Source organism: Embiotoca jacksoni, unplaced genomic scaffold (genome assembly GCF_022577435.1).
Source record: "Embiotoca jacksoni isolate LCO1_2020_lvr unplaced genomic scaffold, fEmbJac1.0.p SCAF_4, whole genome shotgun sequence".
NCBI lineage: Eukaryota > Metazoa > Chordata > Actinopteri > Embiotocidae > Embiotoca > Embiotoca jacksoni.
This window is the reverse complement of record NW_027185392.1, coordinates 15,514,004-15,528,834: the sequence shown is the minus strand read 5'-3', so window position 1 is coordinate 15,528,834 and position 14,831 is coordinate 15,514,004. Positions and strand designations below refer to the sequence as shown.

The 14,831-nt window shown below is 43.2% G+C and overlaps 2 protein-coding genes across 3 annotated transcripts; both read left to right on the top strand.

The window, feature by feature from the left end:
• The first annotated feature begins 6,049 nt into the window (after positions 1 to 6,049).
• Positions 6,050 to 6,793, top strand: fgfbp2b (fibroblast growth factor binding protein 2b). Its single transcript, XM_069168433.1, has one exon. The coding sequence runs from the start codon at positions 6,050 to 6,052 to the stop codon at positions 6,791 to 6,793; it is 744 nt and encodes a 247-aa protein (XP_069024534.1).
• A 4,485-nt stretch (positions 6,794 to 11,278) lies between these two features.
• LOC138209146 (fibroblast growth factor-binding protein 1-like) lies at positions 11,279 to 14,491 on the top strand. Of its 2 annotated transcripts, XR_011179142.1 has the most exons (3): positions 11,279 to 11,307; positions 11,640 to 12,438; positions 14,421 to 14,491. XR_011179142.1 is itself a non-coding variant. In XM_069167531.1 (2 exons), the coding sequence occupies exon 2, from the start codon at positions 11,676 to 11,678 to the stop codon at positions 12,324 to 12,326; it is 651 nt and encodes a 216-aa protein (XP_069023632.1). In that variant the 5' UTR covers positions 11,279 to 11,307; positions 11,640 to 11,675; the 3' UTR covers positions 12,327 to 13,690. The 2 variants fall into 2 exon arrangements, 1 of the variants encoding a protein (XP_069023632.1); XM_069167531.1 differs by lacking the exon at positions 14,421 to 14,491 and having other exon boundaries at positions 11,640 to 13,690.
• Positions 14,492 to 14,831: the final 340 nt, after the last annotated feature.

Genomic DNA, 14,831 nt, shown 5'->3' with positions numbered 1-14,831 from the left:
TGCAACAGCTGACGTTGTCCTCATGGAGCGAAGACGTTAGCGTGGCTAAAAATGTCATTTTAGGGTTTTTAAGAATTTGTTTTTGTACGGATCAAACAAACAAACAAGGTATAGGTTGTGAATTTACAGGCTTTGGGCACATTTTGTTATCTTTTTGCTGAGGTAAGCTAACTGTCTCCAGGGTATTTATACTTTGCATACAGACATGAGAGAGCTATCCGTCATCTGAAACGAAAAAGGGGTATTTCCCAAAATGTTGAATTATTCCTTTAAATAATGAGTAATTTGGCAGCTCAGTTTGACTCAGTATTCACATTGAGACGTGAATATTCCAAAGGTTGTCTTGGTTCCTGCTACGGCATGATGCCAAGTGTTGTAGGCTATTCAACACACACACACACACACACACACACACACAAGCTACACGCGTGTTTCCCCAACAAGGTTTTAAGACAGCCAACACACAAAATATTGTGTCTCACCAGATCGTTAGTGAAGGCTTAGTTGCTCGTGTTTTCAAAGATTTCAGAAATAAAAGTCCGAAAGGTCTCTATGGTCTCGGAGGTCTGAGGAACTCGTGAAAAAAGTTGGAGTTTGTGTCAAGGGCACAAATCTGTGAATAAAAAAAATTTCAGTCCTACGAGTGTCGGCTTTGTTATTCTTTTCCACAAACATTCATAAATCAGCCCCCCTCTATCAGTTTGCGCAATTTTCTTGTGATTGTTGCGATCAAAAAATGCTTTTGTGGTTAAATTGTGGGAAATTGACAAATGTAGAGAATTTTTTTTAATTTTTTTTTTACTCATTTTAAACAAGGCCTCCAACCTCAGAGTAATATGTAATCACTTCCTATGATAATTGGAAGTGTGTATAAAACTAATTTAATATATTACTCATTCCCACGATAAAACTACATTTCCTATTTCCTCTCCACCGTTTCTTCCGGTCAGTCAGCAGGGGGTTTGTTTTGATGATGAGAAGAGATCATGAAGAACATCGCTGACTGGAAATGAGCAGCAGTGCCTTCTTTTGCAGAAAAATCATGGGAATTTTCGCAAACTTGCAAACTCCTGAAAATACTGTGGAGATTGCTCGAACCCATGATCAGAATTTCCAGGAAAAGAAATGAATTACTTTCCTCTGAATTACACTCACTAGAGCAGAAACAATTTTCTGTGCTTTTCAATTTTTGCTTTTATGCTCTTTGAAAGTTTATAAAATGAAAGAGGTGTTTGATGATGCACGTGAAGCAAATGCTCAAATGAGCGAGACATCCACGATCCCAAAGCAACACAGGTCGTCTGCCAAAACACACAGAAGACCTTCAAACGCGGAGAACAGCCATGTAGCATATGCAGAGCTGAATACATGCACGCGGCCGATGGAGGTTGACAGGTTTGCCGGGAGGGGAAAAAAAAAAAAAAATCAAAATAAAGCGGGACGGGGGGAGGGAGAGGGAGGGGGGCTTTTGGCTTTTGGGGGTTGAGGTGGCGCGATGCTGTTGCACCCTATCAGAAGTCACTGAATGTACTGAGGGCATGCGTGCATTTGTACATGGCTGCAGTCTCTTTATAGTCTCTACTTCGGGTGTGTCCAAACCCACCGGTTCAAATGGAATATTTCAGTCTCTTAAAAGGCCATGTCTGTTTTTCCATTCAGCTTCAGAGGCTCAGTCAGTCCTGGTTTTGAACTCAGGACCACCATAACCAAGGGAACGACCAGATTTACACAGATTTTTATTGGTATTCGAGTTAAACGTTGAGGCCTCTTTGATTTCACTCTATGATTCATATATTTTGACTGTATTTTGTTTCTTACCAACCAACTTTACCATCGTTTTGTTGATTTATGTGACTTGGCTGCATTCATTATCCCATTAGAATATACAGTGGGTACGGAAAGTATTCAGACCCCTTTAAATTTTTCACTCTTTGTTTCATTGCAGCCATTTGCTAAAATCAAAAAAGTTCATTTTATTTCTCATTAATGTACACTCAGCACCCCATCTTGACAGAAAAAAACAGAAATGTAGAAATTTGTGCAAATTTATTAAAAAAGAAAAACTGAAATATTTTCCCGGCACCGTTCCCTGAACCACTCCACCCCTCCCCCCCCACCCTCTATCCCCCCTGCAGCTGAGCTAACCACACCCCGCCACCACAGGTATATTCTGACATTTTGGGGAAAATGCTTATTTGCTTCTTGTCAAAAAAAATCAGCATCACTTTAATGTATGTCGATTCAATTTCAAGCTCGCCATGAAGCAGTTAGCTTTGGGACTGGAGTCTAAGTTTTAGCTGAATTTCAGGAGCAGGACCACGCCTCAACCACTCCCCCACTTCCGACCACACTCCTATAAATACCCACCCACTCTAAACCTCGGCCTGTTCGCGTTTTCTGCATCCGGAACCAGACGCCACGCAGAAGGAAAAAACAAAAACGATCTTACCTTGGACCAAACATGGATCTGCTGTTCCTCAGCCCGTCTGACGACGACGACGACTGTTTTGCCTTCACACAGGCCACCCACGCACCCGAGGGAAGCCCTCGATCTGCTGCCCTCTCCAAAAAAAACCAGGGTTAACCACGAGACGCCGCCACCGGGAACACCCAGACAGCACAGCGGAGCCAAACCGCCGATCTCCAACGAGCCGACCGGCTGCATCCACCAGAATCCCTCTCTCCGTTCAATCCTTCTGTACGAAGGTTCCGGTCCACGGCCGTCCTCCAATAACTCACTCACCGGTGACAGAGGGAAACCTGCCACCACCCCCAGACGTAGTCAACGGCAACGTAAGTCCCCTCTCTCTTCCTCCGCTCGCCCCAGAGCCGGCGCTCGGGAACGAGTCTCCGACGACTCCGGCTCCCCAGCGAAGGAGGAGAATCCAACCCGTCCCGCCATTTTCAGACACGACATTCCCTGTTTGAAACGAACCATCGCAGAACTCATCGCTTTTTCCCAACAAGCCATCGTCAGCAGCTTGGCCCCCAGCACTCTTTCTACTTACCGGACGGCCTGGAACTCTTTCCGCTCCTTCCACGCCACGTTTAACCTTCCGTTCCCTTCCTTCGACGTGGCCTCCGTATGCAGCTTCATCTCCCATGTCCACTCAATTCTCCACATCGAGATACCCACCATTAAGGTTTACCTTAGCGGTGTCAACTTCTTTGCAAAGTTACTCACTGGCTCCCCCTGCAACGCTCTCCCAGTCGTTTTTACTTATTAAAGGCCTTCAGCGCCAAACACCTCCACCGACTCCTCGCCGTCTCCCGCTAACCACCGATCTTTTTTCTCGCTGCATCGCCACCCTTCGTTCTAACCACTTTTCCGCCCACCTGGCGCGCACTCTGGAATCCATGTTTCTACTCGCTTCCTTCGGTTTCTTGCGATGCTCAGAATTCGCTTCTTCTTCAGCCAAGTTTAACTCTAGTCTCCACCCTTGCGTATCAGACCTCTATCCCATCTCCGAAGATTGCTTAGGCTATTCGCTCAAACGGAGCAAAACAAACCAGGTCAGCAACCCAGTTCCCTTATTTTACTTTAAACTAAATTCATATCTGAGCCCCTACGAACCCCTCATACACTATCTGCAGCTCAGGAAAACGCAGCAAACGTCTTCCCCTGAACCGCTGTTCATCACTGAAACAGGCCAAGTTGCCAATCGATCCTGGTTCTTTTTACACTTCAGAACAGTTCTAACCACCTCGGGGATTAATCCCGACTCCTTCTCCGGCCACTCCTTCCGCGTAGGGGCAGCCGCCACCGAGTCAAGCAGAGGAGTCCCAGACCACCTCATCAAGGTCATGGGCCGCTGGTCTTCCCAAGCCTACCAACTTTACACCCGCCACAGCTTCGACGACCTGCGCTAAGGGCAGGCAGCCTTGCTTTCTTAGGATGGCTTCTTTTGGGGATCTGCCAGGCCCGGGAGCTGCAGCGGATCCTCGACTAAGCCTTCCCCCAAACCGCCAAACTCTCACCCCGGCTTAATCTCCCCCAATCAATGAAGGTTCGCCCCCGGCCGAGGCGGGGTCCTAGCTCGTGAAGTAAAAGTAAAGCACCTGTAGCACCCCAGTCAATGTGCTCTGTCTTGTTTGTTTAATCCATACAAAGAAACAAAAACAAAGTGTATAAACTGAAGTTGTGGTTTAATGAGGCGTATGGTGTTCTTGGCTAATAACTAGTCCAGATCAGTTTATTTTATTTGGGAGCTTTGAAGCTTCGAAGCAAATTTTCACCGAGCACCGTACACGTCAATTTGACCGTTGCACCATGTGTGCCAAGTTGTTGCAAGTCCAGAGCAGTTTGGAGCCGGTAGTGACCCGTTTGGGCGAGCTGGCCGAGCTTTTATATACAGTCTTCAACAACAACTCGTGTTCTTGCTAGCATTAGATGGTCCGACTCTTACTGATCTCAGCAGGAACTCATGTTCTTTCTGTCATTTTTACTAAAATCTCTTACAACTTGTACCTCTTGTCTCTACAATTCTGAAGAGGAATCAAAAAGCCAGATTTTTTTTTTTTTTTACTCAAGTTGAGACATTTACAAGCTGCACGGATGCACGTCTCTGTGACGCACGTTTTACAACAGAATTATCTGAGTACTAACTATTACCAACTTTTGTCTTCAGAAGAAATTAACAACACGCCTGACCTCCTCCTGCAGCTGACTTTGTCACTCCTTTGTGCCACTAGAGGTGGTAATAAATGTGACCTTCTGGCCAATAGCTGCTGGCCGGGTGGAGCACTTAGCGATCAGTATCCGTAGTTAAGTGCAATGTTAACGTTGAAGTCGAGCTTTTTTTTTTTTTGTAAATGCAGTTGCAGCGGTGGTAGAGTTTCAGCCGGTTTCAGCACATACCGATTGGTTAAAGCTGCTCCAATTGTTACAAAATGAACCCGAGGTCTACATACTGAACCTGAGATACATGAGACAGTTGTGTGATGATGACAACAATCAAATCGAGTAAGTTGCATTGTCAGTTATAAACCAGTACACAAGTATAGCTCTCATTTGTTGACATTAGCCACCATAAACTAATCCCATGTAAGTAACAGCGGTATTAAGCATCCGTTTTGAAACCAGACAACCTTTGAAGACTCCAGAAGAGGCTGCAGACCTCACGTCTGAGGACCCTGCTCTCCTCATGGGTCACAGAGTCTTGGGGCCCCAGGATGTGAGGCCTGCAGTCCCCCTAACTTTGACAACACGACTCATCTATATGACAAAACTGTTCAACATATTTCCTAACTTGCAACTAAATAATCTGCTTTATGACAAGAAAGAATCAAATCTTTTTTTTAAAAGCTTATATAATGCACACAAAACAAACTGTTGTTGAACATTTTCAGCCTGAGGACTTTTACTGGGTCAAATCTTCAAGCCCACGACTGACGTGTTTTTAATAAGTGCACCAATCTGTCGCACCAGTTTAGAGTGTAATAAAGTCTAATTTCTCCAACATTGAGGCTAGAATAGTTCAGAAACTCGGTGACCTTCACCAACACTGTAAAAGAAGCCTTTACAAAATCAAACTTTGCATCTTATCAAGAACACGGTGAGATTTTTCTTTTTTTACAGGGTCACAGATCGACTTTCAACTTTTGAGCAAATAACTTCAGGCTGCAATGTAGCACGGGACCCTCACTCCTCTCCTCATCAATAGTCAATGAACCTCCTATGTGAAATTATATAATGTCCTGCAACATTTGGCCTCATATGTGTACCTCCTTCTTACTCTATCCCGAGACAGCTCCCCCTCCCCCCTCTTCCTCCCTCAGTTTATGTTCTCCCCCTCCTTCCAGCTATCTCGCCCATCACTGTTTGAGCTTTGAGGGCACCACACGAGGCCCTGCGGTCACTGTGTGTGTCTGTGGTGTGAAGGAGGGGTTAAAACTGGAGGAGGAGTCTGAGTCTTTCAGTTTACCTGAATAATACCTTCTTTGTGAGCATCAGCCTTATAAAGTCGCACTTGTATGCTTTCTGCCCTTGCACACCTTAAAGTTCGGTGCGGACACAGACACACCCATCACTCCCACACCTAACGCCACCATGAGAGTCAGGATGAGAATGTTGCTGCTGCTCTTGGCAGCAACTGTTTGTGTGTCCAACGCTCAAACCAACAACAGCATCAACGACAACAAGCAGCAGCAACAGCAGCAGCAACAGCAGCAGCAACGCAGCATCTGGGACGAGCCCATCAGGTTCAGCACCAAGACCAAAGACTCTTGTACCATGGTGGTGTCCGGAGCCGGGGACTATACTCGCCTGCGTGTCTCCTGCAAAGGTTCCAGCCAGACCCCGGGACGCTCCTACTACTGCGACTTCCAGGGCAAACCCAACCTGTGCCGCGCCTACAACCTCAACCCTCGCCACTTTTTCACCCAGATAATGTGGGAGCTGAGGAAGCTGAACCACGCCTGCCAGGGAGCCAAAATCTACCGCCCGCAGATGTGCAAGAAGTACTCCGAAGAGGCTCAGATGACCTTCTTGGCGTCCTGGCCCAAGACCACCACCCCCAAGCCCTCCAAACCCGTCCAGGAGCCACGTAAACCTGCGGTGCCAGCCCAGACCAAGCCCATCACTACTCCTAAGCCTGTGAAGCCCCAGCCTCAGCCCATTAAGCCCCAGCCTGGCAAGGGCCCCGTAAACAAGAAAGCCACCCCCAAGCCTGCGAAGACCACCACTCGTCCCACAGAGCAGCCTGACTCCAAAGCCTCCCGCATGGCCAGCGAGTACTGCTGGAAGAGCTTCCACGGCATCTGCACCTATTTCATCGGCTGGTTCCAAAACTGAGAAGACGCTGCAGACGCAGGTGGGTGACAGAAAAATTAGGAAAGGGAAAGGAAGAGAGAAAGTAAAGAGAAAGGTTAGGAGACGTATGCTGATAAAGTTAGGATTACAATGGAGCAACAAACCTTCACCTCTAAATGTTTTAGAAAATTTTGAATAAAGGTATGTACGATATGCTTTTGAGTGCCTTTGTGTTGTTGTGTCAGGTTGGAATCACCAGCTATCAACCCTTTGCAGAATCTGTGTGGGAGCCTCTGGAGTCATTTCGTCGCTTTGTGAGGTCAGACTGACTGCACTGCAGCATCCTAAACACTCGACCTACATCTGTGTACGGTTAGCGGATGCCTGGTGTCATGTGGCGTGCATGTCATTTGTTTTAAATCTGTAAAAAAAACGAACGGCAAGGCAAAAGGGAAATATGGCAGGCATGTGTTTCTGTTTGTATATGATGTAAAATGACACGTAAATGTTTCAACAATGTGAATTCCAAAGAAGGAAAATGTGAAGAGAATAAAGTCAGAGTGGTGATCCCTCCTCTTCTGTGTCGCTTTGTTTCTTCTGCTGAGCTGCAACGAGCAGCAACTTTTCACACTCGTGCAGTCAAAGGAGTCCTTGTTTCTTTTCATCGCCAGCTGTAACAACATGTCGACCGCCTGGCTGAGGAAGTTGTTACCGTGCAGACACAGTCGGAGTAAAGAGAATACAGCTCAGTCACGGAGGGTGTCTGAGGAGAGCTAAACACTCCTTTGTATGAGCTGATGAATTGAGTCTTAAGAGGTGCTGCGTGCAGTAACAGAGGAGGTCTCTGGAGGCCGCCGGTGAGTGGAAATGAATGTGGCTGCAGCACCGGTGTTGTTAACACACACACGCACACCCACAGGGGATGGGAAGACTAAGTAGTAAATCACTTTTACCCCTTGGATGTTTTTTCACACTTTAACAAGCAGTTTTTAGTCATAACCAAGCATTGTTCAAACCCACAGAGCTTTATTTATTTTTTTTATTTTTTTTAAATGTTCCTAAATATAAAAAGTAATTAACTGTCAATGAAGAGGTGAAACAAACCACAGCAGAATATATGTACGATCCTGTCAAAATGTGGGAAAAGATTTATTTTAACAACATTCGATCTACATTATAATGACATATAATATAAAAGGCAGTAAGAGTAGCTGAAATTATCATTTTAAAATCATTTAACAGAAGTGATATCTGAACTAAACTAAATGGTGCAAAATAAGTAGGCCGCTTACTTCACTGCTTGAGAAGCTGTAATTGGTATAAAAACATACAGACATTGATTAGTGACGTGATTGACAGAGGTTTATACATGTGCTCACAGAGAAGAAATGTTACAGCAGTCTGTCTAATGCACTCTAACCATTAAAATAGTACGAGGTACGTTTTATGTGGTATTATAAAGGTAAGATAATGTATATACACCTACCTGAGTAAACTATAAACAGAGTATCTGATCACACAGCCGTGACATAACTCAAACAAAAACAAAAAATTAAACTGTTTGAATATACTCCGTCTTAATTCCTAAAAGTACAGTACTGATGAAATATAATAATTCACCATTTCAGCTTGTAGTGTTGGAGCAAATTTTAACAACTTTATCTACCATTAAGTAAACTGTTTAGCTGTCTACGGGGTCTGACTTCCTCCAGAGGGTGAAAGTATAAGTCTGAGAGGCTGTGAGATAGAGTGATGAGACAGAGCAGAAAACAAGGAAAGACAAAGTTAATTTCTCTAAAGTTTACCTTTTATTGTGAAACTATTTGCACCATGAACAGTTAATTAAATAAAGTCATCGGAGAAATTTGGAGGTGAAATGTTTCTTTGGTGAAACATCTCGTAGGCATCTGAATGGGAAGGCACACTGCTTATGTTGTAGGACCACCAGGCAAAAAGATTTGAAATCACTGGTTTAACCATGTGTTGAATTTTACTCTAATTTTACTCTATGTAAAATCCCAAAAGTTGGCTACAATAGGCATTTTTTGACCAAAAAGTGTTTGAACTATTTCACAGAACTGTGGGAGGGAGTACCCTTTGTTTTTATGAATCCGCACGGGGGGAGCTTAAATTTCTATAACTTGGTATTGAAGTACTTTTCAATCTCCTACTTCAGGGTAGGTACTTTCTCCGTTTCGAGAACAATACTGGAGTAAATGCACTTAATTACCGGACAGCATGTATTCAAGGTGCTTTACCTCTGATGAACACAAGATGGTGCAGCTGAGGAGAGAGGGAAATGGAGTTAGGCCCTGTTGGCATTTAAAAGTGTCTTGATGTGTCTTTCTATATTTATGAGAACAATCTATGACATAAAACAATCGCTAGTCTCCTAACATAAACACACATTTAATTGTAACTTTAAACTTAAAACCAAGTCTTTACCAAGTTGTGTGTTGATCACTTCAAAGCACGGTCTAACATTAATTTCCTGGAGATTGACTCAAACTTTTCCCCAACAAAAAACCAAGGCCTCCCCTCTAAATTTAAGGACTTACATTATGGGGAGTTACTGGACCCCAGAAGGGAGGCAGGTCCCCACAATGTGACTGTGTAACAAATTAATTTCTGCACAAAACACTTACAGCTTTCCCTGTACTGTTCACTGAATCATCAACCACAGTGACTCACATCTATAAAGTTCTGTAAAGTTGTGAGAATAATGGACAGGTGCCCATACGATCATTTTACAGCTCCTTCTTTGTTCTCAGGATGTTTTTGTTCCAACCTGCTGCAGCTGCATCTTATGGGAATGAAAGGTGGAAACAGGGCGTGGAGTCAACGTCGGGTTGTAAGTGATATGTGGGTCAACATCAGGGCACTAAAAATACTAAATAAACCATAATACATATACATATAATTTCATTTCAACTTCTTTAACATTCAGTACTTCTGTTCAGCATTTTGTTCTGTGGTTTGGTGGTGTTGGACTTCAGCAGACTCCTGAAATGAGCTCTGAATGCATCTTGTTGGTGCTTTTCAAAGAAAACTCACTGGTTTGACCAAAACTATTGACAATATGTTCTGATTTCTGCTGAAGGAAGATACAATTTAAGTTGGCATAGTAACAACATCCTAGTATGTGACGAGCAAGCGAGCAGCGAGCAATTCACACTTTATTTTTGAGTTTTTATTGCAAAGCACGGGAAAAATAAATGACATAAATAACTGCACGGATATATTTTAGTGCCTCAGAAAGTCAAATATCTCCTCTCACTGTGTTATTTTCTGATTTTCTTATCTTCAGAATAATCAACATGCAGAGTTTGACACTGGAGGCTTTTACATTCATCTGCTGAGGGAGGAAAAGTTCCTCTTAGCTCACCTTGAAACTAATTTGAATCTGTGAACACAGTTTGTGGCATCATAAACATTTTGGAAGTCAGTCCTTGTTCAATAAGGAGCAAGCTCACACAATGGTTTATTTTGAAAAAACACCCAGAGCCCAATAAAATGAGGACCTTCTGCTCCATGTTCAACATTAGCTGTTGGCCGTGGCTGTAGGCCTTATGTTTTCAGTGTGTCCATCTGTCCAATTCACGTGAGCGTGATATCTCAAGAACGCCTTCAGGGAATTTCTACAAATTTGACATGTTTTTATAGCAATATTAGTGCACAGAAATGTGTGTAACACGATACTCATAATGTGTAATACACTTGACAGGGACTGAAGACAAAACAATGGACACATAATCTGCTGAAACATTAACTGCAATTTGATATTAATGCTGGTAAACTCATGTCATAATGGAAAACAATCTATACAGTTAGATCTACACACAGCAAAAAAAGAGAGATAAATAATAGGTTTTGCAATTAATTATAAAAAAAAGTATACACATTAAAATCAAAGAAACTGCAAACTGCAAATGTTGTATTTCACTTTCTTTCTTTGAATTTTTAAGCACTTTCATTTTCCAAGAATGTACATCTTCAATCTGACTCATGTCTAATTTGCACTGTTCACACCTAATCTTGTATTAGCAGAATGTGTTGTTCTCAAAATTATTTTCCTCATTATGCACTGTCAAGTGAAGCCTGTAAGAGTTGGGCTGGTCTGAGACAGGATCTCCTGATGGCTGAAAGCAGCAGAGGATTGGTGGAAAACTAGCAGTCGTTGGTGAGGTCAGGGTCATACGTAATAATCAGTCTCGTTAAAGTTCGTTAGAATAAACCCTGCTTCTGTACAGACACGCAGATCCACCATCAGTTGGAGTTTTCAGTCTCTTTGATCTTCAGTTTAAATCGCTGTTTAAGGCGGGGATTCTGTTTTTGGACATGTCAGGTCAAGCCAGAACAGAACGCATTCCCATCAGTAACTGATGCCAAGATTTTTTTTCTCAATGGATTTACTTGGAAGTACTTATGTATAGTGTGGGGGTGCGTGTTGATGGGCGGGTATGGTGGGCGTGTCGCAGCATCACGTATGAAAGCCATGTGCCAGACCGGAGAGGCACAAGAAGCAGTTTTACGCACGGCAACGCTTCTTATTTTTGGTAAGTTAGACTCAGTACATGTGACTTTCTTGTATTCACTGCATGTGTAGTAGCCTGACGCAATAATGTAGTATGACTTTTCATAGCATTCCCTGATTTGATAGCTATTCTGACTGCACGTTTTTGTGCGTAATGGCGTTACCATGTTGGCCTAAAAACGTCTGCCTCTTGGGGGGGAAAAAAACTACATTTACTTTTAAATAATAATTAATGACATTTTATTTTTCTTGAAGTCATTTTTAAAGAATACATGAGCAATAACAATTTTTGAATATTGTAGTCTAGCTGTCTTGATGATCACGCTCTAAACTCTGAAACTTCTGTTCTTTCAGATAATTTGTAAAAAAACTTTTCTGCTAAAAAGCGACATGTTGCCGCTGAGGACTTTCGCTCTCTGGTTGCTGATGGCCTTCCTCGGTCAGCAGGTCTCTGTCTCCTCCGTTGCGGGAGCAGCGGGCAAGCTGCCCGGCAGAGCGCAGAGGGGCGGCAACAAGGGTGCTGCGTCCGGGAAGTTCTCCACCAGGGACAAGATGAAGTGCACATGGGGCGCGAAAGACGCCGGGGACACGGTCAAGCTTCGGGTCAAATGCGAGGACCCGGAAGCGCGAATCAAAGGCGGCGACACCGACCTGATTTGTGATTACAACGGCAAGCCTCAGAGATGTCCGGGCTACCTGTCCGACCCCAAGGGCTTCTGGAAACAGGTGGCACGCGCGTTCAAAAGGCTGCACGGCAAAGTGTGCAGGGACGATGGCGCGCTTGTGAAGGCTGGTATGTGTAAGCGCGCACCCCGAGATGCGCACTTCAAGCTGGACATCTCTACGTCCGTAGGGTCCGCTCAGTCCGGAGAACTGGACAGTCCCCCGCCGCTGCCACCCCGCCCTCGCCCCACCGTCACCGGGCCGACCGCCTGCACAAAGCGCGCGAACCACCGGGGAACAGCTGAGGAGTATTGCAGCAGCTCATGGGCCAGTGTGTGCTCTTTTTTCCTGTCCATGATGCAAAGCGAGGATTGCTAGGTGCAGATCACCGGAGGAGATGGACATTATGAGACAGTTTGTGTTTGTGACACAGTAAAGGTCAAAGCAAGATATTGAATTTTTAATCAATAATAATCACATATTCTCCACAGTGAGTGATTTTTTTTTTCTTCTAACATGCAGCAGTAATACAGGTTGTGCATAACTCAGGTGTGCTTATTTATCAGGAGGTTGTCTGAATGTGACTCAGCAAATCTGATCTAATTATGTACAGGCTTGCTGAGTCACAAACCCGAACCGTTAAATTTCCTTTAAATGTGGTAATTTTTGGGCAGCAGAGGAAACTAAGAAGACTTTGTTGTAAGTTTTTGAGATACTTTTACTTGAGAGTCAGTTATGTATTCTTCAGTAGGAAATAATGTACATTTTCCTCCACAACATGTATCCGGCAACTGTTCAGATGAATGTTATTCCTTAATATTAATCCCAAAACATGCTATCAAAGATTTGTAATATGATACATTTTAATTGTTCAAAATTAGATCCGCTCTTACTAGCTATTACTTTTAATACTTTTAAATATTGCAGTATAAATTGTTGCAAAATCATTAACTTGAGTATACATTGTACTTTGAATATTTTGTTTTGACTATTGAATTTACAGACATATGAGTAAATAAAAAAGGCTTGATGGAATTATAATACACAACAACACACAAACACATGCAGACAGAGTGAAAGATGCAATGTGATCTGGACAACTTTGAACTGTATCAGCTTATGTGAGTTCTGCTCTCAGTCCGAACAGTCTCGTACTCTGCAGCTTCTTCAGTTTCAAAAGTAATCACCAGATACAAACATGGAAAACCAGCCTCCCGCATCTAGGAAGGCGCCATCCGGTGCTGAAGCAGTTTCAGAGATTCTTGAATCTAACCATAATACCTAAACTGTTAATAGAAAATGTTGAAATGCTATTACTTGTAAAAGAGTACTTCAGAATGACAACACTTCTATTTTTACTTTATGATCTGAATATTTCCTCCACTGTTGTTCATTACACAGAACTGATTATTATGTTGAGCGGTATATTTTATTCTACCTCTGGTCATCAGTTAACCACTAATAACGTATAAACACCACTGTATTTATGCACCACAAATAAATATGTTCTATTTATACAATGTTGTGTGTTGCCTTGGACAATATATAATGTGACTTCCACACGATGAGAAATATGTCTATTTGAGAATATATACAGCAAAAACAAAAAAATAACCTGTTTTCAATAGAAATCTGTTTGTTACTAGAGGACTTCCTGCCTCCTTTTAATGTGCAAAACACACAAATGCACACACATCTGTTTTGTCTGGCTGCTGAGTCCAAACAAACTTCCTCCCTTTAAACGTTCCCACTGAAATGTCAGCTTTATTCTATAGAGACCTATGAATAAACTTGTTTTTGGCAGATTAAACCATGCTGTGAATTAGACCACTGTTTTCCCCACATCATGCCTTCAGGTTAAAGCAGCACACACTCATAAAATAAACTCTTTCTCAGACACACAAGTGGGGCGATTGTATATAGCATCCAAATATAAGGCTTGTTCCTGCAGATTCCTGCTGCAGTCTCTAATTACTTTCTCAGTGACAGCAGGAAGCTGCACAGGCAGGAGCTCATGAAGGGAGTGAAGACTGCTTCGATCCAGCACATGTCTGTGAGCAGTGTGTGTGTGCTTAATGTGTAATCCCTGAGCAAGTGCAACCACAGATGTGCAGTTTTGTGCTTTCCTGTCTGCTCATGACCTCTTGCCCTCTCGCTGTCCCCTCAGATGATGTGTACAAACTTAAAAAGACAACTGAAGAGGGATTTCCACCTTTTAATGGAAGACTACTCTCTTTGATGGTACAAAGGGGATGTTTTGGAGATAAACGGTTTTCCCAACTCCTTCTCCACAGCTCAAGTACACACTCCGGCACCATCGCACAGGCAGGAAGGAAGTAGTTAGAGGTCAGAGGTCAAGGGTGACGAAGGAAACGAGGATATCATCCAAACAATTATGGTGTACTGATCGCAGACTGTTCCCCACCTCTTTACTTATGTGAGTTTATTTTATTCATCTCTTGGCTCCTACAGATCAAAAGAAGATCCACCAGCAGGATGATGGACCCAAGGATCAGTGGAGACGAAGAGAGGACACTTTTTACACCATGTATGTTTAATGGATTAGAAGAAAAAAATGATTCATAGATTTACTTTTGAAATTGTCTTAAATTTAAAATAAGTGCAATTAAACAAAAAAGACCATGTTCATCTGTGTTTGTGGTTGTGCCGGGGAGAGAAAATGATACTGTTTGTTTGATGAAACTACAAACAGATAATTGGGCAAATTAAATTGTAGGTATTGTTACTGAGTGTGCTGGGTGTGGCGATGGAGTGACATCCCATCCACAAAGCAACAGTTTGTTTCACACACTCAAAGGTCACCAGGCCTCATAAACGATATTTAACGTGTATAAACAGATACTGGATGGTGGGATGAGTGAC

Excerpts from the sequence above, each read along its gene's own strand:
- fgfbp2b (XM_069168433.1), top strand. The coding sequence starts at position 6,050 with ATGAGAGTCAGGATGAGAATGTTGCTGCTGCTCTTGGCAGCAACTGTT.
- LOC138209146 (XM_069167531.1), top strand. The coding sequence starts at position 11,676 with ATGTTGCCGCTGAGGACTTTCGCTCTCTGGTTGCTGATGGCCTTCCTC.